The following is a 26,938-nucleotide window of genomic DNA, read 5'->3' as shown; positions in this document are numbered from 1 at the left end:
TAGATCCTACATCGAATTACAATTGAATCCTCCTCGGGTCATCCCACTTTATTCAGTACAACCAAAAACATTTGATTATAGTTGTTTAGGCCTCAACTGAAAGTGTAGACAGATATAACAAGAGCGCCATCTTGTGTACAAACAACATGACAAGGTTTTTCTCTTCAAATCAAATCAAATTTGATTTGTCACATGCGCCGACTACAACAGGTGTAGTAGACCTTACCGTAAAATGCTTACTTACAAGCCCTTAACCAACAATGCTGTTCAAGAAATAGAGTTAAAAATAAATATTTACTAAATAAACAAAATTATAACATCAAAAAATCTTATGTACAGCCCTGAGGGTTTCTCAAGCACGTTTCTCTTGGTGGGAAACCAACAGTGCAGAATCATCTGCATAGATGATAGATGGGAAATTGACAGGAGGCCATAAACTATAGTTTAGCCTGTCTGTCTTCAACACTGGTCACGTAGACTCGACGTAACATTGTAAATGTAAATCCGGAACTCACAAATTAGTATGATATGTTACGTTTGGTATGGTTACACAAAATAGGTTACTTATTATGCAAACGTCTATCAAACTCAAAAAATGCGTGTTCGAATCTCATTGCAGACAACTTTAACTAATTAGCAACTATGCAACTACTTACTACTCTTTTTGCTACTTTGCAACTACGTAGCATGTTAGCTAACCCTTCACATAACCCTAACCTTAACCCTTTTAGCTAACCCTGCCCTTTAACTTTACTCCTAACCTTAACCTAACCCCTAGAGCTAGCTAATGTTAGCATTTTGTTGTTAGACACAACAAATTGGAATTCGTAGCATATCATGCGTGTTGCAAATTCGTAACATATCACACGAAATAGAGTGTCTCGGATTGACATACAGAATAATTTGAAATGCTCTGAGACCACGTTCCAACACATGACACTCAATATTGTCTAGACAGCAATGAGCTCCATTATAATAATAACCACTAACGTGCAAACGAGTTATTCCACAGCAACCGCTGTTCCAGGTACAATATCACATGGTACTCTTCGGTAGTTTGAATATGAGGTCCAAAATATGACACTGACAACGTAACTATTTCTAGTTCAGATAACATTGCATCTACTGTAGCCGAAAACATTACCGCTGCTCCCAGGAAACAATAGGCCTACTCGCTTCAGTTACCTGTCTTCTATTACTGCAAGCATCATACTAAAAATGAAGCACTCAAACATTCACATTTATTTAGGTATTTTATGGTTGAAATGCCCCTATCTTGCCAATGTCTTTCTGTTTTTTTGTCTGTCTGTCTTTTTTGTCTGTCTGTCCATCTGCTCTCCACCTATTTTATAAACAAGTTGTTGATAAAATATATAGTTCCATAAATCATTTTTCTGGTCAGCACATAACGCACATTGCATTATTACATGTGCCTCTGAAAATGTGCCATAACACTGACAATTGTTTATATCATACTAGTCTCTAGCCTACTGATAATTTGCACACAATTTAGACGCCTACAGAATAGCATTACTTTTACCTGAAGTAAATTAGTCTCCTGTACTCTCTCCTGGACAGACTAGATAGATCTGGCTGCAGACCAATTACGCGAGACTTTAGTTCTGTTTTAGCCAAGATTATGGCGCTTTCAAGACTACTGGGTACTCGGGGGGAAAACTAGGTCAAATCATGACGTCAGTGATCCTCACGTCGGAAAGTAGAAGCTCCAGAAAGATGCCCGAGTTTTCGAATTGGAATTCCGAGTTGGATAACATTTCAAAACTACTTTTCCCAGTCGGAGCTAGTTTTTGGCCGAGTTACCAGTTGTCTTGAACACACTGAAGTCAGAGATTTCCGAGTTTCCAGTTGTTTTGAACGCTGCAGTAGTCTACCTGCAATAACAGTGGGGTGGGATGGACAAATATTAACATTTGCATAAAGGAGTGTTTTTTTCTTTCGAAACTTGTTGGCACTTTTGTCCTTCATTTAGGAAATAAGTAACCTACGGAAAACGTTACCGGCAACGGAACATTTGTCATTTTCGTTAAACCTGCGAAATATCGCTAAATAGTAGGCTACAGGAAAAATATATACATTTGCAGGCGTGACCATCGGCCCATAGTGTGACTCATGCCGAACATTCCCATGGGAGATTTTGTAAACAAGTTATTTTTTAAGGCGTCCACGTCCCACGTATCGGCTGTGATTTCCACTTTCAGGATATATACCCTAGCGGTAAGTACATTTGGATGAACTCCGTAATGAAATGTATGGAACGTATTTTTGTTTACCATTTCAATATCCAGTGATAGTACAAATATATCAACACTGCAAATGTTAAGTCGGCGTCATCATTTACTGCCAGCATGATCATCATCCATTGTGAATGTGCTTAGTCATAGTTGATTATGGACTTAAGTTACTTGTTTTTGTTGTATCTTCCTTTAATTAACTCTAGCTGTTGTAGGTCTGTGTAGTGACGTTTCTGTACTTAAGTAGATATTGGTAGTTAAATGGGCAGGTTATAGTGAACTCCACTGTATCCTATTACTATTTGAACATCAAAATGACAGCCATGTCTTCACAGTCGACGTGCAATTCAATGGATTTGACGAGTTTTCAATCACTGTATTTCAAATTTATTTCGCACGGCAAATTCCTATGTCCCGCAGCCACCTTTAATTGTTTGCATACAGTTGGCGACACGGAGCCAACATAGGCTGCTATCTCACCACGAGATCATTATGCTGTGTTATAGTATACTGTTTCTTCCATGCTTATTAAGCACGAATCACAGTCGATAGAGAATGTGAGAGTTCAGAGACTGGACTATTGTCTTCCTACATACTCGTGTGTGTGTGTGTGTGTGTGTGTGTGTGTGTGTGTGTGTGTGTGTGTGTGTGTGTGTGTGTGTATACACCAGTTGCAACATCTGACCTGTGATGTGAACAAACATATCAGGCACTGTACTGGCTATACCAATAGAAAATGTGTGGAGAAGGCAGCAGGTACTCTGATGCACAGTTATGGTCAAAGCAGCCATTTCTTATGGATATTTCTGTTTCTTTCAGTGGGAATTCAGAGAGTGAATACAGGCATGGACCAGCCTTCATTAGATGATTAACAACTCCCTATTTCAACGGAGAAACTCCCGACATCCAACCAACACCAGCTGTTCTCTGCTAATACTAAAGTTCTCTCTGGATACTGTTGGTGAGACATTGCAGCTCTACGATGCTCCGGCAGATTTTGACGGACATGTTCATATCACCCGAGCTCCTGGCTGAGCTGAGCGAGGAGCAGAAGCAGGTGTTGTTCATTAAGATGCGTGAGGAACAGGTCCGACGCTGGAAGGACAGAGAGGCTCGACTAGAGAAGGAGGATGCCACTCTGACGAAACCCAAGAAAGGTATCAGTGAGCCGTCAACACTGACAATGAATGGTTGTGTGTGTGTGTGTGTGTGTGTGTGTGTGTGTGTGTGTGTGTGTGTGTGTGTGTGTCCCTCATGGCACCCTATTCACTTTCTAGTGTACTACTACTCTGTATAGTGTACTACTACTCTGTGGTGGCAGAAAGCTTAGTGGTTAGAGTGTTGGACTAGTAACTGAAAGGTTGCAAGATCGAATCCCTGAGCTGACAAGGTAAAAATCTGTCGTTCTGCCACAGAACAGGCAGTTAACCCACTGTTCCTAGGCCGTCATTGAAAATAAGAATTTGGTCTTAACTGACTTGCCTAGTTAAATAAAGGTACAATAAATAGTGCACTACTTTTGACGAGAGCCCTATGGGGGAATTAGGTGCCATTTTGGATATTTTCCATTCCTCTCTCTGTGAAAAGCACATTTACTGTTGGTCTCCTGGGATGTCTCTTCTATATGCTAGCTGAGTTATTCTCAACTCCATGATGTTCATCACATCAATGGTGTGTGGGGGGGGGGTTTGATCTCCAACTACATCGAGCTGCTGTCAGGTCGATATTTTGGAAAATGTACTTTCTGTAACCCTTACCGTGTATCTATGTTTTTCTTCTGTAGCTGCCTGCCTTTGTTTGCTTAGAGCCATACTTTCTTCTAAAACCACCGACTGTTTCCTCGTATCCACTGACAGCGACTTGATGTAGTCCGAGGAACACGCCGCCCACAGTCGTTGAGATTTACATACCGTGGTGTTGAGAAACCTAGCTAGTTATATGCCAAACTGGAGACTAAAGGACATATCGGTATCTCCACTGAAACGTTGCGTTCAGATGTAGTGATGGAGATTACGATTCACTCCTGTTAAAGTAGTCCAACTGCAGCTGTGTTTTACAACTGTGTTGCACTGTGGAAAATGAATTGAGCAATATTATGCTAGGATTAATGAGCACAGTATTTCTCTAACTGGCTGTGTGTGTGTGTGTGTGTATTTTGTGCATTTTGTGCATCAGCCTCTGTGAAGAGTGTACAGTGGCTGGCAGGGATGGATAGTGACGTATGGGTGTGGGTGATGGGGGACCACCCTGCCGACCAGTCCTACGAGCAGATCTGTGATGACATCCTAGCCCAGAGGGCAGCCTGCCAGGCCCAGAGAGAGGCTGAGGAGCTCAGGTGGGAGGAAATTACATCATCACATGCTGTACATTTTTTGTGCTTTATCCCTCTCCTTTGTTGTTGTCGTGCCAAACGCCCTTTGTCATTGGCAAAAATGTTAAAGGTTAAATATGTCAGTCAAAGCAGAGAGAGACTTGACTGTCAGGTCATTAGCCACATATTTGACTCTTAACACTTTAAATAGAACACCTTCTATGGAGACAGACATGGTTGTCATAGCCATCAATAACAGCGCTTTCTGACAGGTGGTTAAGCTTGTTGTCTTGAACAGTGGCATATACACTTAGTTAATTTACAGACCCTGTAATGGGATGCAGTGGTTGATGTAGGCAAAGTGTGTGTCTATGATCCATTTTTGGCTTATCACACCAGCCAACACAAAATGACCTGTAAGGTAGGCTCTGCACAGATTCTCTAGCTGTCGGTAATACCCACAGGGCTATAGTTTGGTTTAATCTAGACATCGCCCTTCCCAGCCAGGAAGCCCAAGTTAAACATTTCTTCAACTAAACCTCTCTTTTTATTGAGTCAGGCACTGCCTGTGTTGTGAGCTGCACTTAACCATGATAGTGTTGCCTATAGCGTTGTTCCCACAACAACAAGTCATTCAACGCTGTGGGGGAGTATGACTTCTTAGTCATGTTTCCCTGTTAAGGTGGTGATAATGATAACCGGCTGCTGTAATAGTTTGGTTGAGCCACAGGTATGTATAACCCCAAATTAACCTGCAATCAGAAGACATGGTAACTTGTGTGGGCAGGAAACAATGTGCCATCTCCACCTCTGGTTAGTGCCAAATACAACAGGTGTAGTAGACCTTACAGTGACATGCTTACTTACAAGCCTTTAAACAACAAATGCTTTAATAAGTTAAGAAAAAATAAGTGAACAGTAAAAGTAAGTTCCTGTGAGCAGGTGGCTGGTGTCACTAAGTCAGAGGTGCTCGTTGTAATGGAATGAATGCAACACTATGTGTTTAAAACCTTCCCATTTGTTCGATTCCAGCCATTACAAAATGCCCTTCTTCCAATGGAGAAGGTGCATAAAGATGGCGGCCACCGTGTACAGATGCCTTTCTATTGCTCAGTTGGCCGTATTGTTCATTGCTCTCCGTGACTCTTTTTTTTGTGTCATCGACAAAGCTCCAAGATGGTGGCCATTTTGAGAGAAAAAAAATTACAAAAGTAGATTGTGATGATTTGCTGTCACATTGAACCATGGATAGTGCTAAAACAATGATGTCCTGTATGAATTCCTCTGTCTTCATGCCCCTTCGCAATTTCTCATTCCATCGTCTGTTATGTGCGAACATTGTTGTTGAACATTCTACTAAATTGACATCATTCTGACGTTTCAAATTCTTCTCTAAGGCTGGTCAGACAAAAGCCTTACTTAACCGCCCATATGGGTTATATAATAGAATTCCATTTGAGAACATGCTGTCTCACACCCCACTGTTCTGTACTTGTGGATACTTGAGTTCTCTTACTAAGTGGTTTCTAAATTTAAACCTAAAGTAACAACTTTTTTTACAGACAGTCTATCACAGAATCCTGTTTTATTGTGTTCTCTAACATCCACATTCTCCATTTTTAAATGAATGTGTTGATAATTCTGGGCCAAATCCTAACTGGAGATCTGTAAAATCGCTGTAAAAAGTTACAGGCAGCCTCCCGGGTGGCGCAGTGGTTTAAGGCACTGCATCGCAGTGCTAGCTGTGCCACCAGAGATTCTGGATTCGAGCCCAGGCTACTGGGTACTCATGCTCCCGGGCTCCATGGATGCTCCCAGGGTCCATGGATACTCATGCTCCCAGGCTCCATGGATGCTCCCAGGGTCCATGGATACTCATGCTCCCAGGCTCCGTGGATGCTCCGTGGATGCTCCCAGGCTCCGTGGATGCTCCGTGGATGCCCGATGAAGACCTCCATGGATGCCTGATGAAGGGTTGAAATGTTATAATAAAATCACCTGGGAGCGTTTTCCTGTTTTCCTCATAGTAGTTGCCATGTGCCTGTATGGATAGGACATATCTGTAGCTCTTTTTTTCTATCCATGCCTTGAGGTAGGGGATTGTGGACTGTCATTGGAGGGACCATGGGACTATTTGGAGAGGTGTATTTAGATTTTTAGGGAAAGCTTTACAAATCAGTGGACAGGTAAATATCTACAGGTGCTCGTGTGTGTTCTCACTCAGTCAGTGTGTGTGTGTGTGTGTGTGGTAGGGTGAAGAAGGAGGCGGAGCTGGTCAAGAGGTTCTCCAGTGTGTTGATGGACTCAGAGCTGCAGTTGTGGAAGGAGGAGGTGGAGCGACAGGAGGTGGAGCGACAGGAGGTGGAGCGACAGGAGGTGGAGCGACGGGCTGCAGCTCAGGAGCAGAGCCAACAGGAGGTGGAGATTAAGGTCCCCCAAGCCCATCATTAAGCCCCCCCCAAGCCCATCATTAAGCCCCCCCCAAGCCCATCATTAAGCCCCCCCCCCAAGCCCATCATTAAGCCCCCCCCCCAAGCCCATCATTAAGCCCCCCCCCAAGCCCATCATTAAGCCCCCCCCCCCAAGCCCATCATTAAGGCCCCCCCCAAGCCCATCATTAAGGGCCCCCCAAGCCCATCATTAAGGACCCCCTAGCCCATCATTTTGAACTAATTCACATGCCACAGCTTATTTAGAGTTAGACATTTCTTCCAGCTGTAGACTTGGATAGACATTGCCTCAATGGCGCTGCCCATGGGACAGATACAATCTCCATTTTGAAGTAGTTAATTTAGTTTCTCTATTACTTCTACGTTGGCAAACAAACTGAAAGGGTACATCCTGCCACCTAGAGTGTGTTGTTTGCACAGGTATAAAGGCAAGGCCTTTATGGAACGTTTGCTCACTCGTTAATTCATTTGCCGTTCCTTCCTGATGACCTGGATGGAATTGTGTGATCCTTCCTTAACCCATAGGAAATCCAGTTGACTACACGGGCGGTAGGTAGCCTAGTGGTTAGAGCATTGGGCCAGTAACTGAAACTTTTTTTTTTTTTGGGGGGGGGGGCATATTTTTTTATTGTTGTGTCTTTTCACCCCTGAGACACCCTCAGGGAGTATGGTCATGGCCAGGGTCAGACGTTGTCAACGTCAATCCTGGAGTTCGAATCCTCGAGCCATGTTGCGTGGGGAGGGGAGTTGGCAAATGCATAAATACTAACAATTCACACATGCGTCCAAAATGGTGAAAGACGAATTGGCGCTACTACCCATTGTAAAACAGCACTAGAGTCCTCTATCTCTATGGTTCCAGCTCATCGAGTCTGATTTGTTGAAATTACTTATTTTTGTGATTTGCTGGATCAAAAGCCTGCACTCCCAGTACTCTAGCTCTCCGGGGCCGCTTGCCTTACATCTTAAGACAGTTGAACAATTATTCTAAGGTTTTTACAGTCATTGCATCAAGGATTTTGATCATAAGTACAGTTTGACAGGTTATGTGGTTAAGTATTAGCCCATTGATTAAAATAATGTCATTCTATAATATTGTCACAGTATGAGTGTTTAAGTTATGTAAACAAGGAAGTTGACAATGCATTGATATAAAACAATTAGCCTCACAATAGGTGTTGAAAGCTCATTTTGTCAACTTACAGGAACAACTCAGTGTTTCATCAATGGTACCTTATTGTTTGCCCACATCCTCAAGACAATAACACGTTAACTAAACAACCCATATAATCACCTTCCAGTTATCGTTCATTTGGCCAACTTTTAGAACAATGTCCTTCCTAAACAGTCAGTTGTTTTATACTTCCCCATATAGGCCAGTTCAAAACGATGATTAAATACATTTGTTTGAGCTCATAGCATAACTGTCTTTGCACAGTGTTTGAAATTGACTTGATTTACTGCAGATAAAACTCTGGAAGAGGGAAAAAAAATTGAACTTTTTGCCAGGTGTGCTCTAATGAACATGACCCTGATTCAATACCACAGTCTTACTATTTGTTTAGCCACTACTGTTCAATGGTGACATTTTATTCTCTCCTTCCCCCTCTTTCTCGCAGAAAAGAGAGGCGGAGGAGAGGAGGAGGGCTGAGGAAGAGGTGCGAAGAGTGGAGCAGAAGAGAAAGCAGGAGATCTACATGGACTTGAGGGAGGTCAGAGAGGAGAGAGATGACCAACACTGGCAAGATTCATGTAAACAAACACACACACACACACACTGGAGAAACTCTGAAGCATACGGATTCTAGGTCGTCATTTTTGCAGTCGAGCTTCACATCTCAGAAGATTGCCATTAAAACCGGTGTTTCTTATTGACTGGTTGGTTGTGCAGCAACAAAACCTTCATGGGTGCAACTATGGGGCAAAACGGACAGGGTTGGCTTAGGTTGTTGAAAACATGTCAACTATATTTAGTCTCCAATATTTTGATTGAAAACATCCATTTGCACAATGAGCACTTGTTGTCTCTCAATTACATCGTTACAGTTGTTGGTTAGCTAGCTAGGGAATTCTAGCCATATTAGCATTGACATGAAATCAGTCAAAACACCTCAAAACAAGCCATGGTATCAAGAAGAAGAAACTAGCTGAAACGAGTCACTAATGATTCCCCACATGGTAGTTTCTTGTCATTGTTGGTAGTAATATCTGGCCATCCAGAAAAGCAACTGACAGACTTCTGCCTGATTTGAAGCATCGCTTTCATGACGTTGTCAGCTAACCCATCTATTGGACAAGCCCAGAATGTGATTCCTGATATCCTTGGAAACCTCGGTCCTCAGCCAGATCCTTAGCATGGCTTGGGGTGATGTGTGTTACTTGCCATTCTTTGTTGGTGCTAATTTTAGAACACTCAACATGATCTCAGAATGGCTGCAAAAATATGTTGACCCCATTGGAAAAGGTTTTGATTTCGTGAAGGAGAAGACATGTCTGGGGGATCCGTGCAGTCCTATAGTTTACCACCGACCTGAACATCTAGATTGTATAAATAGGAATTTAAGTATTGTATTAATGTTCAATTGGACAAACGTACATCATATAAAATATGATGATTATTTCCTCCATGGCAAACTCCCAAGTATAATGAATATAGTTCCAACACACAGGTTAATATTTAACCATCTTGTTTGACAAAGATTGGAGCTGACCTTCAGTTGCACTGATTAACAATATAAATAATCATGCTGCTTTGAATGTTTTTTTAAAATTCATCTTCTGCCAAAGTGTGGACATATGTTTGTCTTGTGCTTAGTCTGAAATGTACACCAGTCTTCCACTGTTGCCTCTCTGAATGTGAAAACCCTTTTTGCCGTTTTCACACTTAACACTTTAACACCAATCATAAATGGGTTGAAATAAAATGTATGGAAGGCAGGAAACCCCCTTGGGCCTCTGGATAGAGCTATACAGGGCACACCAGTTGATCATTACACAGATGACTGTTTCTTAGCCTTGTGAAACGGCTTGTTTACATTCAGTAGGGTAACCAGACAAATCGTGACCTTGGAACTATAAGGTTATATCTGTTCTGAGATATTGAGTAGAAGCTCTGAGTCTCACAAAGACACGGCGGTTGGAACCAAAAAATCTCAAAGGAAAGGTCGAAAGGACAGATTTCCACCTGTCTAATGCCCATTGCTCATGTTTCTTGGCCCAAGAAAGCCTCTTCTTATTGGTGTCCTTTAGTTGTGGTTTCTTTGCAGCAATTCAACCATGAAGGCCTGACTCACGGAGTCTCCTCTGAACAGTTGTTAGCTGTTACTTGAACTCTGTGAAGCATTTATTTGGGCTGCAATCTGAGGTGCAGTTAACTCTAATGAACTTATCCTCTGCAGCAGAGGTGCCTCTGGGTCTTCCTTTCCTGTGGCGGTCCTCGTGAGAGCCAGTTTCATCATAGCGCTTGATGGTTTTTGCGACTGCACTTGAAGAAACTTTCAAAGTTCTTGAAATGTTCCATATTGACTGACCTTCATGTCTTAAAGTAATGATGGACTGTTCCTTGCTTATTTGAGCTGTTCTTGCCATAATGTGGACTTAGCCCTATTTGGTAAAAGACCATCTTCTGTATACCACCCCTACCTTGTCACAACACAACTGATTGGCTTAAACGCATTAAGAAGGAAAAAAATTCCACAAATTAACTTTTAAGAAGGCACACCTGTTAATTAAAATACATTCCAGGTGTCTACCTCATGAAGCTGGTTGAGAGAATGCCAAGAGAGTGCAAAGCTGTTATCAAGGCTGGCTACAAAGGGTGGCTACTTTGAAGAATCTCAAATATAAAATATATTTTGATTTGTTTAAGTTATTTGGTTACTACATGATTCCATATGTGTTATTTCATAGTTTCGATGTCTTCACTAATATTCTACAATGTAGAAAATAGTAAAAATAAAGAAAAACCCTGGAATGTGTCCAGTGGTAGATGGAACCTTATGGCTCTGAAATGTCAATAGGGGTTCAACAAGAAGGTTCTGACACTAAGGAATTAGACATTACGTTTTTTAAATATATAAATGACCACGTTTACATGTGCATAGTATTCCGGTTAAGAGCTCATATCCTGCTTAAGGTCTTATTTGGGATAAGCTGTTTACGCACCTATAGAGATGGCTAGATCTATCTATCTCTGTTGCGCGCTCAATAGTATCCATGTAACCATTAATAAACAGAATATTCCTCATTTAAGTATAAGGGTTATATGGAATAGTAACTGAAGTAAGGACACTGACCGTAGGCCAATAACCTCTCACATGTAGAGTAATCTAATATTAACTCCTGCAGAATTAGGTTATGCATTTCTTGCAGTGAAAATTGATTTCAGCATCTCTTGAGAAAATGTGAATGTGCATGTGATGTTATCTTTTGACACTTATGCAAGCAGACAGTATTTCAACCATGTAAAATATGCCCCCAAGACAAACTGAAGTCTTATCAGAAACATGTTACGTCGTTTTCTCAGCTTTTCATTTAAAAACAGGTCAAACTGATGACATTTTGTCACTGTGACAATCTTTCCACTGTTTTGGAGTTATTGCGTTTTCTCCCCGGTCCCTAAACGAAACAGACAGGTTTACCGCTGTTAACTAGATTATTAATACATACATTTTATCAATGTAAGACATTATTCTGAAGAGCACTACTTTATTTAGTGTTCAGGGGCAGGGCCTCCCGAGTGGCGCAGTGCTCTAAGGTACTGCATCGAGTCCTCTCTGTGCCACTAGAGATTCTGGGTTCGCGTCCAGGCTCTGTCGCAGCCGGCCGCGATCAGGAGACCCATGGGGCGGCGCACAATTGGCCCAGCGTCGTCCGGGTTAGGGCGCAGTGCACGCTGACACGGTCGCCACATGTGCAGTGTTTCCGCCGACACATTGGTGCAGCTGGCTTCCAGGTTAAGTGGTCATTGTGTCAAGAAGCAGTGCGGCTTGGTTGGGTTTCGGAGGACCTTCGCCTCTCCTGAGTCCGTACGGGAGTCGCAGCTATGGGACAAGACTGCAACTACCAATTGTATACCACGAAAAAGGGGTGAAAAAAATATTCTAGAAGAGAAGCTGCATGTTTCTTACTATGTCAGAAATTATAATATGGCCTACCTAATGTAGGAAATTATAATATGGCCTACCTAATGTAGGAAATTATAATATGGCCTACCTAATGTAGTAAATTATAATATGGCCTACCTAATGTAGGAAATTATAATATGGCCTAGCTAATGTAGGAAATTATAATATGGCCTACCTAATGTAGGAAATTATAATATGGCCTACCTAATGTAGGAAATTATAATATGGCCTACCTAATGTAGGAAATTATAATATGGCCTACCTAATGTAGGAAATTATAATATGGCCTACCAAATAGGAAATTATAATATGGCCTACCAAATAGGAAATTATAATATGGCCTACCTAATGTAGGAAATTATAATATGGCCTACCTAATGTAGGAAATTATAATATGGCCTACCTAATGTAGGAAATTATAATATGGCCTACCTAATGTAGGAAATTATAATATGGCCTACCTAATGTAGGAAATTATAATATGGCCTACCTAATGTAGGAAATTATAATATGGCCTACCTAATGTAGGAAATTATAATATGGCCTACCTAATGTAGGAAATTATAATATGGCCTACCTAATGTAGGAAATTATAATATGGCCTACCTAATGTAGGAAATTATAATATGGCCTACCTAATGTAGGAAATTATAATATGGCCTACCTAATAGGAAATTATAATATGGCCTACCTAATGTAGGAAATTATAATATGGCCTACCTAATGTAGGAAATTATAATATGGCCTACCTAATGTAGGAAATTATAATATGGCCTACCTAATGTAGGAAATTATAATATGGCCTACCTAATGTAGGAAATTATAATATGGCCTACCTAATGTAGGAAATTATAATATGGCCTACCAAATAGGAAATTATAATATGGCCTACCTAATGTAGGAAATTATAATATGGCCTACCTAATGTAGGAAATTATAATATGGCCTACCTAATGTAGGAAATTATAATATGGCCTACCTAATGTAGGAAATTATAATATGGCCTACCTAATGTAGGAAATTATAATATGGCCTACCTAATGTAGGAAATTATAATATGGCCTACCTAATGTAGGAAATTATAATATGGCCTACCTAATGTAGGAAATTATAATATGGCCTACCTAATGTAGGAAATTATAATATGGCCTACCTAATGTAGGAAATTATAATATGGCCTACCTAATGTAGGAAATTATAATATGGCCTACCTAATGTAGGAAATTATAATATGGCCTACCTAATGTAGGAAATTATAATATGGCCTACCTAATGTAGGAAATTATAATATGGCCTACCTAATGTAGGAAATTATAATATGGCCTACCTAATGTAGGAAATTATAATATGGCCTACCTAATGTAGGAAATTATAATATGGCCTACCTAATGTAGGAAATTATAATATGGCCTACCTAATGTAGGAAATTATAATATGGCCTACCTAATAGGAAATTATAATATGGCCTACCTAATGTAGGAAATTATAATATGGCCTACCTAATGTAGGAAATTATAATATGGCCTACCTAATGTAGGAAATTATAATATGGCCTACCTAATGTAGGAAATTATAATATGGCCTACCTAATGTAGGAAATTATAATATGGCCTACCAAATAGGAAATTATAATATGGCCTACCAAATAGGAAATTATAATATGGCCTACCTAATGTAGGAAATTATAATATGGCCTACCTAATGTAGGAAATTATAATATGGCCTACCTAATGTAGGAAATTATAATATGGCCTACCTAATGTAGGAAATTATAATATGGCCTACCTAATGTAGGAAATTATAATATGGCCTACCTAATGTAGGAAATTATAATATGGCCTACCTAATGTAGGAAATTATAATATGGCCTACCTAATGTAGGAAATTATAATATGGCCTACCTAATGTAGGAAATTATAATATGGCCTACCTAATGTAGGAAATGATAATATGGCCTACCTAATGTAGGAAATGATAATATGGCCTACCTAATGTAGGAAATGATAATATGGCCTACCTAATGTAGGAAATGATAATATGGCCTACCTAATGTAGGAAATTATAATATGGCCTACCTAATGTAGGAAATTATAATATGGCCTACCTAATGTAGGAAATTATAATATGGCCTACCTAATGTAGGAAATTATAATATGGCCTACCTAATGTAGGAAATTATAATATGGCCTACCTAATGTAGGAAATTATAATATGGCCTACCTAATGTAGGAAATTATAATATGGCCTACCAAATAGGAAATTATAATATGGCCTACCTAATGTAGGAAATTATAATATGGCCTACCTAATGTAGGAAATTATAATATGGCCTACCTAATGTAGGAAATTATAATATGGCCTACCTAATGTAGGAAATTATAATATGGCCTACCTAATGTAGGAAATTATAATATGGCCTACCTAATGTAGGAAATTATAATATGGCCTACCTAATGTAGGAAATTATAAGCAGGAACTTGCCTAAATTAGAGGTGAAAGTCGCCAGTATTAATCATAGTAGGCTAAATTATTATGCTGGATGGAACTGTGCAGGTAGCCTGCTTTTATGAAGTGATTTGTGAAACTGAGCATGAACAGACCACAAAAAAACACAACAGTAAACGGGATATAAGATGTTGACATGCCACACTATTCCGTCTTGCATCAGCATATCCCAGGCATCTTATCCGGGTTTCTCATAACCGGGATACACGCCTTTTCGGGTTATTGTAAACAGGATATGATGTTTTATTTATATGCATCAACTCAAAAACGGTATACTTGAGTATCCTGAATAATAACGGGATATTGGTGTGAATGTAAACGTGGTCAGTGATTAGAATAACACTAAGATAGTCAGAACACATCAAATACGTTATGAGATGTATTATGATTATCATACAAATGACTGTCATCACTGAACAACGATGTGGCAACATCATTTACTTTACAATTTCTGACTGAGTTTTTTGTTGTTGCTTGCGTGCCATTATTGTTGACTGATCAGGTCCTGTATTACTGTGAAGGCACAGGTCAGCTCATGGGTTAAGGGTGTCGCTGGTCATAGTAAGGTCTTTGCCGTCTCCCTCTAAGCCTAGACCATACTTGGAGGGAGATGGCAAAGATGTGTTCTGATTGATTCGTCTGTATTCGTTCAGGCTTGTGATTGGATTGCAGATAGAACCTTATGCAGATCTAATTTTTAATTTATTTCACTTAATTTTAATAAAAACAAACGTCATATTTATGAAGAACCATGAAGGTAGGATTTTGTGTGTGTGTGAGAGAGTTTACATATGTGTTTGTATTCTTTTGTCTTTTTCCACAGTGCGGAAGTCCAAAGCGGCCGACCTGCGGCGCCGGTCCATTGCCAAGCAGACCCGTGATGACCACCGGCGGCAATCGGTCAAGGCTCTGGAGCGAGGCCGTGTGGCTGCTGTCACCAAGGCATTCGGCGGGGACAGACCTGCCCTCCCACCCAAACCCAAACCCAGGAACCTTACTGTGACCAGTGACACCCTTAACCCGTGAGCTGACCTATGCCTTCACAGTAATACAAGGCCTGTTCGGCAGAGTTTGGGTCAATTCCTTTTAAATTGAGGATGTAAACTGAAATTAAAATGTTCCTCAATACTTCTCGGGGAAATGTGTTCATTTGTTGGCATCGGAATGTCCGTTTACTTCCGGAGTTGACCCCAACCCTGCTGTTCAGGAGGTCTAGGGTCCAACATTCTAGAACATTCCGATATAAATACTATTGTTGGTTATGTGGAGTAGGGAATCATTCTGCAGTTATGTTGGCTCTATTAATTACATTTATATCTGCACCGTTAAGGATGTTTGACATTACTGAATACACCCTGGACTAGGCTGGACCCCACTGAAACCCAATGGTATCCAGTCATCTGCTATGGCACAGCCCAAAACCCTAGTCCCTTCCCTTAGTGACTACCACTTAGGACTTTGCAGGTCTGAAGGTCAATAATATAACTATTCAATAATAGTTATATTATTGAATAGTTGGTTAAATCCACTCTATATTCGCACTGGTGTTAGTGAACCAAATCTTTCCACCAGCCTGATATGGTAATGTTGTTTTTTGCAGTAGTCATCCTGTAAGTACATGTCAATCCTCGTGCTTGTGATGGTTTGTCTCATTCACTGAAAGCTGATGTCTAGGGATTCCCCTTTCAGACAAAGCCATGCAGAAAAACACTGAGCCTTAGAGCTTAAACACATGATTGCCTTTCACTGGCTGGCTGACTGCCTGACCCACTTTCTCTCTGTGTCGCTGCCTGACAGGAAGCAAGGGGTGCGACGCACACTGTCCACCTCCAGCAGGGAGCACATTATTAGATGGTTCCAGGAGGAACAGCTGCCTTACCGAGCGGGTTTCCAGAAGGACCAGAGTCGCATAGCGTCTTGGTTCCATGGTAAGGGGAAATGTTTCTAAACTGAACAAGAGGATTCCATCTAGAATGAACAACATATGCAAATAGCCACAAATGCAAATAAATCTTAATTCGTTTACATTAGACCGGAAGTCATTTACTGTATGTGTGTGAAGAGACCACATCAGTCTCCATGCCACTCAGCACAGTTGGTTAGAATTAGGTCTGATGCCCCCTACTGTTTTGTAATATCTTAATTATACCACAGAACACCCAAGTTTGATCAATTTACTGAACCACACAGTGCAGGGGTAGGTAACCCTATTCCTGGAGTGCCGCAGGTACTGCAGTATTCCAACTAGGGACCAGACCTGACCAACTGACCTAATTGTTTAGTGATGGCCTAGATTCAACACACTTGGTCTTCCAAAAATGTGAAGTACATGCTGGGCGCTCCAGGACCAGGGTTGCCTAGCTACCCCTGACATAGTAGGTGCTGGGCACCTATGCAAATTCTGCTGCTATACAGCGGGTTTATCAGTAACTCTCTTGCCTTGGGACTTCTGCTATATTTAATACTTATCTGAAAGGACTGGCAGTAGCATGATCAGAGGTGTATTCACTAGGAACCAAATGGAACGAAACAGGGAGGGACCGACCTCTGTGTCCAATAGAAACTCTTGTTTTCGTTGCGGTATGCGACTAATGAATACACCCCAGACAGGTTTCTCATGTTGAACGGAAGCAACGGCCCTGTCCAGAAACACCTCCTTTTCCCTACTCCCTAGATGCACTTGTGTAGCTCTGACTGGGTTGCAATATGGAGGAATTAGAATTTGGCCTATCAGAAGGCCAAGTGGAGCTATTGTCAAATTGCTTAAACCTATTAAATCCGGTCAGATCTCCACAAGTATCTCAGGGCTACAGGTAGTTTTCTGGAGAGTAAAACATGTACATGTATGTGGTCTTCAGCTATCCATCCTTAATATGTCACATCAGGGTGTCATTCTGACTTGGCAATACTGAATAACTGACCCACCATTACTTTTACCACCAAGGCATCATTTCGCGGCAGGAAGCCGAGGACTTACTGAGCGAGGGGGAACCCGGGCACTTTCTGGTGAGGGTCAGCGAAAGGATTCTGGGATACGTCCTGTCTTATCGATGCAAAGAGGAGTTTAAACACTTCCTCGTTGACGCGACAGAGGGCTGCTACATGCTGCTGGGACACCAGATCAAATTCACCTCGTTGGCAGAGCTTGTGGAGTTCCATGAGGTAGTGGCAAATCTAGAGCCGTTATTTTGTGCCTTAAAAAAACAATGTTGTTGTGTTTGGGGGTTGTTTAGGGTAGCTTTGAGGGTTTTACTGGCAATGGTTGTGATATTTGGTGGTTTTGCCTAGTGTAGTTGAATGCACTTGTAAGTCGCTCTGGATAGGCGTGTGCTAAATGACAAATTTAAATCATACAGGATTTCTGTAGGTGGTATGTTGAATATCACCTCTTCTCTTCCTCAATATTGAGACTGTAATGTATCTTGTTTTGTATTCACGTGAACTGTTGTCGTGGAGCAGAATAATGACGCTTTGCATTTTCTTCTGTCACTAGGGGGAGCCAATCACCATGTCAGGAGGGGAGCAGCTGCTCCAGCCATGTGGCCAGAGGCCTAGTGGTGTGGACTATGCAGACCTCTTTACCTGAAACCCTGCAAGGGTCATGTCCCAATAGTCTAAAACAGACTCCTTTCCTAATCTCCTTCCTTCATGACCACTGGTCAGAAAGGTCTCAACAGGTGAATGATTGAGACCAAGTGGTTTCACCTGTCAGTAGCTTTTTAAAGTCTATGGACAGTAGTCAAGGTGGGAAAGAGACAAGGAAGGAAGCCACTTTAGAATATTAAGACGCAACCTTCAGGCATGAGACGGATCTCTGTGGAACAAAGTGTTTCTACGGGAGACTCACACTATGGTTAGATAACCAACATATCTTCTTTTTTTTTTTCTCAGGAGGATTTACAGGATGTTCAGATATAAGTGTAATGTTTAGAACCGATTACGATGTCTCATGTAGACTAGAACAATAATAGAATAACCTTTTTTTTTTTATCAAGGAGGAACTTCGGTTAACTTCATACTAGGAAATCGTGTCCGCTCAAGTAATTCTATTTCTATCTGCAATGTTCAGAAAGTTTCACATCCGTGTTGACTCTTATCCCCCCCAGTGCCAACTGTCAAGCCACGGACTTTCTATTACATCTAGACCTCCTCTATCCCCCGTGTACAATATGAACAGGCCTGTAATATCATTTCTGCTAATGTATTCATAGACAAGTACCAGGTGGCCAGTATTGTAAAGGCACATTTGACAGTGACAACAAACAACAGTCGCCTGTTTGGGGACGAATCACTTGAATAAATTCTGCACTTTGTATTGCAACCGTCTAGTTGGTGTCAATGCTGACCTGAGGAGTATGCTAGTACTACAAAAAGAACGATCAATGAGTTGGCTGGCTAACTCGCTTAAATATTCAGATTATTTCTTTTAAGATGGGCATGGTGTAATTGACTCAACAACCAAAAACACATCTAGGTTTCGCTTTTATGAACCGGAAAATCAATAGTTACATCTGGTTGTTTATCAAAGTCAGCTGGCTAACTAATGAATCGTGGTTTGGATTATACCCCTATAGGAGTCTGACAAAACACATGACAAAGAGATTAATTTCGTGTTGCAGTTTTTGTTTTCTAAAAGCACATTATGAACATAATACATTACCTGCAAAGAAACAATAACTGATTCGGCTTTGGGGAGTCTACGGCTGCGTTTACACAGGCAGCTGAAATCCGATCTGCCACTTATGTTTTTCAGACCATTAAGATCAGATATTTTGCCAATAATGGGCAAAAGATCAGAATTGGGCTGCCTGTGTGAATGCAGCATACATTTAGTAGAACCAATTAATGTATCACCCACACAGTCCTAAAACAAGAAGTCATTCTACTCTAGCAATTATAATAAACTATTTAAAAAAAAGGAAGAGGCTGCGGATGAGACTTTTCTAGACTGTTCTTCCCGCCAGCAAAAGGTGTGTGCATGGGCGGGATTCTCTACTTTATGCACGGTCTCTGTTCTACTCGCCTTGTGCATTTCTCCTTCTGTGCATGGGCGGGAATCTCTACTTTATGCACGGTTTCTGTTCTACTCGCCTTGTGCATTTCTCCTTCTGTGCATGGGCGGGATTCTCTACTTTATGCACGGTCTCTGTTCTACTCGCCTTGTGCATTTCTCTGCCAAGCATGAATAATAATTCTTCAACGAACTTCAATGCATCAGCGCAATTCCCCCTGGCGCATCTTGCCTTTTTTGTTTCTTTACCGATAAAACATTGTACATGGTAATGCAACAGTAAGTACCAAATCATAGTGCATGTAACCTTCATTTTCCCCCACGATGAAATTGGTTGAGGCGACTGTGTATCTGTCTCCATTCGTCCTTTAGTCACACGCGATATCTCGGCCACCACTGGCACGATTTTGACCAAACTTGGGTGAATTTTGCGTCTTGCCACAGAGAGCAGTCGTTTACAAAATTACACTGATTGGCCAGATGGTGGTGCTATAACTAGTGAAAATACAATTAAAAAGTCAGTCCGTTTTGACTTAGTCATGAAATTTGGTACATAGGTCCCTCTCACAAGGAACAAATGAGAATTTTGTGAGAAATGTGTCTCAAGCTACTTTTCTGGCACTGAAAAAATGATTTGCACAAAACTTTGTGGCGTCTATGGACAAAGGTCTCAACGCAATATTTTCCATACTAGTACCTAAAACAACATAGCTGCTATTGACCAATAAACATTCATGCAGGTGTGGTCTGGCACATACGCATAAAAATCAGTCAAGAATATTTGTATTGGAACACAATTTGGTACACGTTGCAAACACTGTCAAGACACTATAACTGGCACATGTTTATATCTCTTGATCTATTTGACTGAGTGCTGAAATCTGGCACACATGCTCAGGGATGTGTGTCTAGCTAACCCATGCGATATCTCGAACACCACTGGCACGCATTTTGACGAAACTGGGGAATGGTGCTTCTTGTCATAGAGATCTGGCATTTATAAAATTACACTGATTGGCCCAAGGGAGGTGCTGCATCATTCATGGGGGACATGTTTACTGTGGCCTTCTTTCTTCTTCAGTGATTCACCCAGCAGTCATAGGAGACAGAACTTACTAACAAACCTGTCCCCAAGCTCTTTCTCTCTCACAAGACCGATTGTAGAGGTTGTGTGGAGGGCTCTGTCCTTAATATAGCTTATTTCAGGTGGAGGCTAAAACATTATTGTCTCACACAATGAAATCGGAGGTGGGACTGGATCTTAATTTGGGTTTCCAATCTCTCCAAAAGAATGTGGTGATCGATGGTATCAAAAGCAGCACTAAGGTCTAGGAGCATGAGGACCGATGCAAAGCCTCGGTCTGACGCCATTAAAAGGTCATTTACCACCTTCACAAGTGCAGTCTCAGCGCTATGATGGGGTCTAAAACCAGACTGAAGCATTTTGTATACATTGTTTGTCTTCAGGAAGGCAGTGAGTTGTTGCGCAACAGCCTTTTCTAAAATATTTGAGAGGAATGGAAGATTCGATATAGGCCGATTTTAGTTTTTTATATTTTCTGGGTCAAGGTTTGGCTTTTTCAAGAGAGGCTGCCACTTTTAGTGAGTTTGGTACACATCCGGCGGATAGTTGTTTATTATGTTCAACATAGGAGGGCCAAGCACAGAAAGCAGCTCTTTCAGTAGTTTAGTTGGAATAGGGTCCAGTATGCAGCTTGAATGTTTAGAGGCCATGATTATTTTCATCATTGTATCGAGAGATATCGTACTAACACACTTGAGTGTCTCTCTTGATCCTTGGTCCTGGCAGAGTTGTGCAGACTCAGGACAACTGAGCTTTGAAGGAATACGCAGATTTAAAGAGGAGTCCATAATTTGCTTTCTAATAATCATGATCTTTTCCTCAAAGAAGTTCATGAATTTATTACTGCTGAAGTGAAAGCCATCCTCTCGTGGGGAATGCTGCTTTATAGTTAGCTTTGCAACAGTATCAATAATACATTTCAGATTGTTCTTATTTTCCTCAATTAAGTTGGAAAAATAGGATGACATCCTGGCAACTTGGAGAAAAAACACTACCGGCGTTGTCTCTGTTCATTTCAAGATGGTCTATGCATATTCACGAGTCTAGCATAGCGTCTTACTCTCCATTGAATACAGGCAGTTGACGTCAACACCCCTCATTTAAATAACGACATGTATCCATCAATCCAAAGAGGAGTAGGCAGGAGCTTGACAGCCCACCATTCCGCTCTGTGGACAACAAATCCCATTGAGGGTGTAGACAAGTATCTTGTCATTAGCTGTGTTCGAGAAGATCAGAACTCTGACGTATCCTATGTAAATTAACTGACTGATTTACAAATAGTAATGACTTGTTTATTTACAATGCAAGGCTCTTTGTAGATCAGTCAGTCGGCAGTCACCTGCAATGTTGAACAAGCCCATAATATCCAGTATCGCCGCTGCAGTGGACAGCAAGTTTCTGCAGCTGCCCTTCACCAGTCATCAGCTGCATTGTGGGAAGCTCTATTGCCAACCAATCATTAGGGTGTTTTTGTTTGACCCACACCAGTGTGACCAAAGACATGACTGAAACGGGAATGAACAGTGGATATATACAAATGTACTATTTGATGCTCTCTCACTGATGTGATTGTACAATGTACACACAATTTCAATTTGTGTTATATGGGGGTTGAAGCCATCTTTATTTCGACATAAAGAACACCTTTTATAAACTATGGCAACACTGCCATGTTGATCTGAGCCTTGCTGTTGGAAAATCAGTGTCCAACTTTCGGCTGTCGCCGATGCACCTCCCCCACCTTCACTCCTACAGTCAGTTGCTTTTTCCTTACCATTCAAAAGCACCCTTCTTCCATTTGTTAGCTAATTGATTTGCAGGTGATGGCATCATGCCCAGTAATCGCTTATACAGTGCATTCGGAAAGTATTCAGACACCTTGATTTTTTCCATATTTTGTTACATTAGCCTTATTCTAACATTTATTAAATTCCCCCCCCCCCCCCCCCCTCAATCTACACACAATACCCCATAATGACAAAACAAAAAAATACATTAAATATACATTTAATATTCATACCCTTTACTCAGTACTTTGTTGAAGAACCTTTGGCAGCGATTACAGCCATGAGTCTTCTTGGGTATGACGCTACAAGCTTGGCACACATGGATTTGGGGAGTTTCTCCCATTCCTCTCTGCAGATTCTCATGCGCTTTCAGGGTGGATGGGGAGCTTTGCTGCACAGCTATTTTTTTAGGTCTCTCCTGAGATGTTCGGGTTGAAGTCCGGGCTCTGGCTGAGCCACTCAAGGACATTCAGACTTGTCCCGGCTGTGTGCCATCTGCTAGCCCCAGCCTGCTAGCTGTCTGAATCGCCGTGTCTCCAGCTCACCTAGCTACTCACTCACCCTATGATCTCTCGCTAATGATCTCTCGCTAATGCCTCTCCCTAATGTCAAAATGCCTTGTCTATTGCTGTTTTGGCCTCTTGTTCCACCCCCCACACATGCAGTGACCTCACCTGGCTTAATTGGTGCCTCCAGAGACAAAACCTCTATCATCGTCACTCAATGTCTAGGTTTACCTCCACTGTACTCTCATCCTACCGTACCCGTCTGCCTTGAATCTATTCTTCCACGCCCAGAAATCTGCTCCTTTTACTCTCTGTTCTGAATGCACTAGCTGACCAGTTCTTATAGCCGTTAGCCATACCCTTATCCTACTCCTCCTCCTCTGTTCCTCTGGTGATGTAGAGGTTAACCCAGGCCCTGCAGCCCCCAGCATCACTCCCATTCCCCAGGCGCTCTCATTTGTTGACGGCTGTAACCGTAAAAAAAGCCTTGGTTGCATGCATATTAAAAGCCTCATCCCTAAGTTTGTTTTATTCACTGCTTTAGCACACTTCGCCAACCCGGACGCCCTAGCCGTGTCTGAATCCTGGCTTAGGAAGGCCACCAAAAATCCAGAAATTTCCATCACTAACTAACAGTTTCCAACAAGACAGAACTGCCAAAGGGGGCGGAGTTAGCCTTCAGAGGTCTCATACTATCCAGGTCTGTGCCCAAACAATTAGAGCTTCTACTTTTAAGAAATACACCTTTCCAGAAACAAGACTCGCCATTGCCGCTTGTTATAGACCACCTTCAGCACCCAGTCAGTTAGGAAAGCAAAGGCTAGCTTTTTCAAACAAATTTGCTTCCTGTAGCACCAACTCCAAAAGGTTTTGAGACACTAAAGTCCATGGAGAATAAGAGCACCTCCGCCCAGCTGCCCACTGCACTGAGGATAGGAAACACTGTCACCACCGATAATTTCAATAAGCATTTTTCTATGGCTGGCCATGCTTTCCACTCGGCTACCCCTACCCCAGCCAACATCTCAGCCCCCACCCCCGCCTCTCCTTCACCCAAATTCAGATAGCTGATGTTCTGAAAGAGCTGCAAAGTCTGGATCCCTACAAATCAGCTGGGCTAGACAATCTGGACCCTCCCTTTCTAAAATTCTGCCGAAATTGTTGCAACCCCTATTACTAGCCCTTTCAACCTCTTTCGTATCATCGGAGATCCCCAAAGATTGGAAAGCTGCCGCAGTCATCCCCCTCTTCAAAAGGGGGAGACACTAGACCCAAACTGTTATAGATCTATAACCATCCTGCCCTGCCCTTCTAAAATCTTTGAAAGCCAAGTTATCAAACAGATCACCGATCATTTCAAATCCCACCATACCTTCTCCACTATGCAATCTGGTTTCCGAGCTGGTCACGGGTGCACCTCAGCCACACTCAAGATCCTAAACGATATAACCGCAGTACAGTACTGTACAGCAGTCTTCATCGACCTGGCCAAGGCTTTCGACTGTCAATCACCACATTCTTATCGGCAGACTCAACAGCTGTGGCTTGTCAAATGACTGCCTCGCCTGGTTTACCATCTACTTCTCAGACAGAGTTCGTGTGTCAAATCGGAGGGCCTGTTGTCCGGACCTCTGGCAGTCTATGGGGGTGCCACAGGGTTCAATTCTCGGACCGACTCTTTTCTCTGTATATGTCACCATTCTGTATTCTGTATACTTCTGGCCCTTCTTTGGACACTTAACTAACCTCCAAACGAGCTTCAACGCCATAACACTCCTTTCGTGGACTCCAACTGCTTTTAAGTGCTAGTAAAATTAAGTGCATGCTCTTCAACCAATTGCTGCCCGCACCCTCCCGCCCGACTAGCATCACTACTCTGGACGCTTCTGACCTAGAATGTGGACAACTACATACTTAGGTGTGTGGTTAGGCTGTAAACTCTCCTTCCAGACTCACATTAAGCATCTCCAATCTAAAATGAAATCTTGAATCGGGTTCCTATTTTGCAACAAAGCATCCTTCACTCATGCTGCCAAACAGCCTCATAAAACTGACTATCCTACCGATCCTTGACTTCGGCGATGTCATTTACAAAATAGCCTCCAACACTCTCCTCAGCAAACTGGATGTAGTCTATCACAGTGCCATCCGTTGTCACCAAAGCCCCATATACTACCCACCACTGCGACCTGTATGCTCTCGTTGGCTGGTCCTCACTACATATGTCGCCAAACCCACTGGCTGCAGGTTATCTATAAGTCTTTGCTAGGTAAAGCCCCGCCTTATCTTAGCTCACTGGTCACCATAGCAACACCCACCCGTAGCACGTGCTCCAGCAGGTATATTTCACGCCTTTCCTTCCAGTTCTCTGCTGCCAATGACTGGAACGAACTGCAAAAATCACTGAAGCTAGAGTCTTATCTCCCTCTCTAACTTTAATAAGCATCAGCTGTCAGAGCAGCTTACCAATCACTGTACCTGTACACAGCCAATCTGTAAATAGCACACCCAACTACCTCATCCCCACACTATTACTTACCATCTTGCTCTTTTGCACCCCAGTATCTCTACTTGCACATCTATCACTCCAGTGTTAATGCTAAATTGTAATTATTTTGCCTATTTATTGCCTTACCTCCCTACTCTTCTACATTTGCACAAACTGTATATAGATTTATTTTCTTTTTTTCTTCTGTGTTGACTGTACGTATGTTTTTGCCGCACTGCTTTGCTTTATCTTGGCCAGGTCGCAGTTGTAAATGATAACTTGTTCTCAACTGGCCTACCTGGTTAAATAAAGGTAAAATAAAGTCGTTGTCCTTTTGGAAGGTGAACCTTCACCCCAGTCTGAGGTCCTGAGCGCTCTGGAGCAGGTTTCCATCAAGGATCTCTGCACGTTCATCTTTCCCCTCGATCCTGACTAGTCTCCCAGTCCCTGCCACTGAAAAGCAACCCCACAGCATTATGCTGCCACCACGCTTCAACCTAGGGTTTCTTCCAGACACGATGCTTGGCATTCAGGCCAGAGTTCATTCTTGGTTTCATCAGAAAAGAGAATCTGGTTTCTCATGGCCTTAATCCTTTAGGTGGCTTTTGGCAAAATCCAAGCTGGCTGTCATGTGCCTTTTTCTGAGGAGTGGCTTCCATCTGGCCACTCTACCATAAAGGCCTGAGTGGTGGAAGGCTGCAGAGATGGTTGTCCTTCTGGAAGGTTCTCCTAATTTCTTCGACCTCATGGCTTGGTTTTTGCTCTGACATACACTGTCAACTACTGGACCTTATATAGACAGGTGTGTGTGTGCCTTTCCAAATCGTGTCCAATCAATTGAATTTACAACAGCTCAAATTGTAGAAACGTCTCAAGGATGATCAATGGAAACAGGATGCACCAGAGCTCAATTGAGTCTCATAGCAAAGGGTCTGAATACTTTTAAAAATAAACACATTTACATTACAGTTGCTAAAATTTCTAAACATATTTCCACTTTGCCATTCAAGGGTATTGTGTAAATTGAAAAACAGTTTAATCATTTTAGAATAAGGCTGTAATGTAACAATGTGTAAAAAGTCAAGGGGTTTGAATACTTTCCAAATGCACTATGTATAGAGAGCAATAGTAATGGCGTATTTTTGTAGGCACTAATGCCACCATGGCTCGTTGGTCAAAGCCTATGGGGAATTTCATTTCTGTAGGGTTTTTGGATAAAACTCTGTAGTTAACACAGGCTGAGGAGGTCACACTTTTTTCTATGAAAATCTTCATCAGCTAATGTAACATTGAATTTTTAAGCATTTATGTAATTAAAAAAAGCACTGAGGCTTCATAATTCATAAAAGGTCATGTTAACTGACTTCTCATAGAACAATACATATAAAATCTCCTAAACCGATGTTAAACAGAAA

General features: G+C 41.7%; 1 protein-coding gene across 2 annotated transcripts; it reads left to right on the top strand.

Annotated features, from left to right (window-relative positions):
* The first annotated feature begins 1,684 nt into the window (after window positions 1-1,684).
* sh2d4a (SH2 domain containing 4A) lies at window positions 1,685-18,965 on the top strand. 2 transcript variants are annotated; one of them, XM_036976754.2, is made up of 9 exons: window positions 1,685-2,235; window positions 3,072-3,409; window positions 4,428-4,587; window positions 6,816-6,981; window positions 8,633-8,765; window positions 15,468-15,666; window positions 16,442-16,572; window positions 17,589-17,806; window positions 18,138-18,965. In XM_036976754.2, exons 2-9 carry the CDS (start codon window positions 3,235-3,237, stop codon window positions 18,228-18,230), a joined length of 1,275 nt encoding a protein of 424 aa, XP_036832649.1. In that variant the 5' UTR covers window positions 1,685-2,235; window positions 3,072-3,234; the 3' UTR covers window positions 18,231-18,965. The 2 variants fall into 2 exon arrangements, with proteins under 2 accessions (XP_036832649.1, XP_036832648.1); XM_036976753.2 differs by having other exon boundaries at window positions 1,695-2,235; window positions 6,816-6,993.
* The last annotated feature ends 7,973 nt before the right edge of the window (window positions 18,966-26,938 follow it).

Source organism: Oncorhynchus mykiss, chromosome 5, assembly GCF_057628025.1.
Source record: "Oncorhynchus mykiss isolate SJ-2025 chromosome 5, ASM5762802v1, whole genome shotgun sequence".
Classification (NCBI taxonomy): Eukaryota; Metazoa; Chordata; class Actinopteri; order Salmoniformes; family Salmonidae; genus Oncorhynchus; species Oncorhynchus mykiss.
This window is presented reverse-complemented; position numbering and strand designations above follow the sequence as displayed.

Bases quoted from the DNA above. Each gene is read 5' to 3' on its own strand.
- sh2d4a (XM_036976753.2), top strand. From the start codon at position 3,235: ATGCTCCGGCAGATTTTGACGGACATGTTCATATCACCCGAGCTCCTG. The intron at 3,410-4,427 runs GTATCAGTGAGC...TTTGTGCATCAG, and splicing joins TCTGACGAAACCCAAGAAAG to CCTCTGTGAAGAGTGTACAG. The intron at 4,588-6,815 runs GTGGGAGGAAAT...TGTGTGTGGTAG, and splicing joins AGAGAGGCTGAGGAGCTCAG to GGTGAAGAAGGAGGCGGAGC.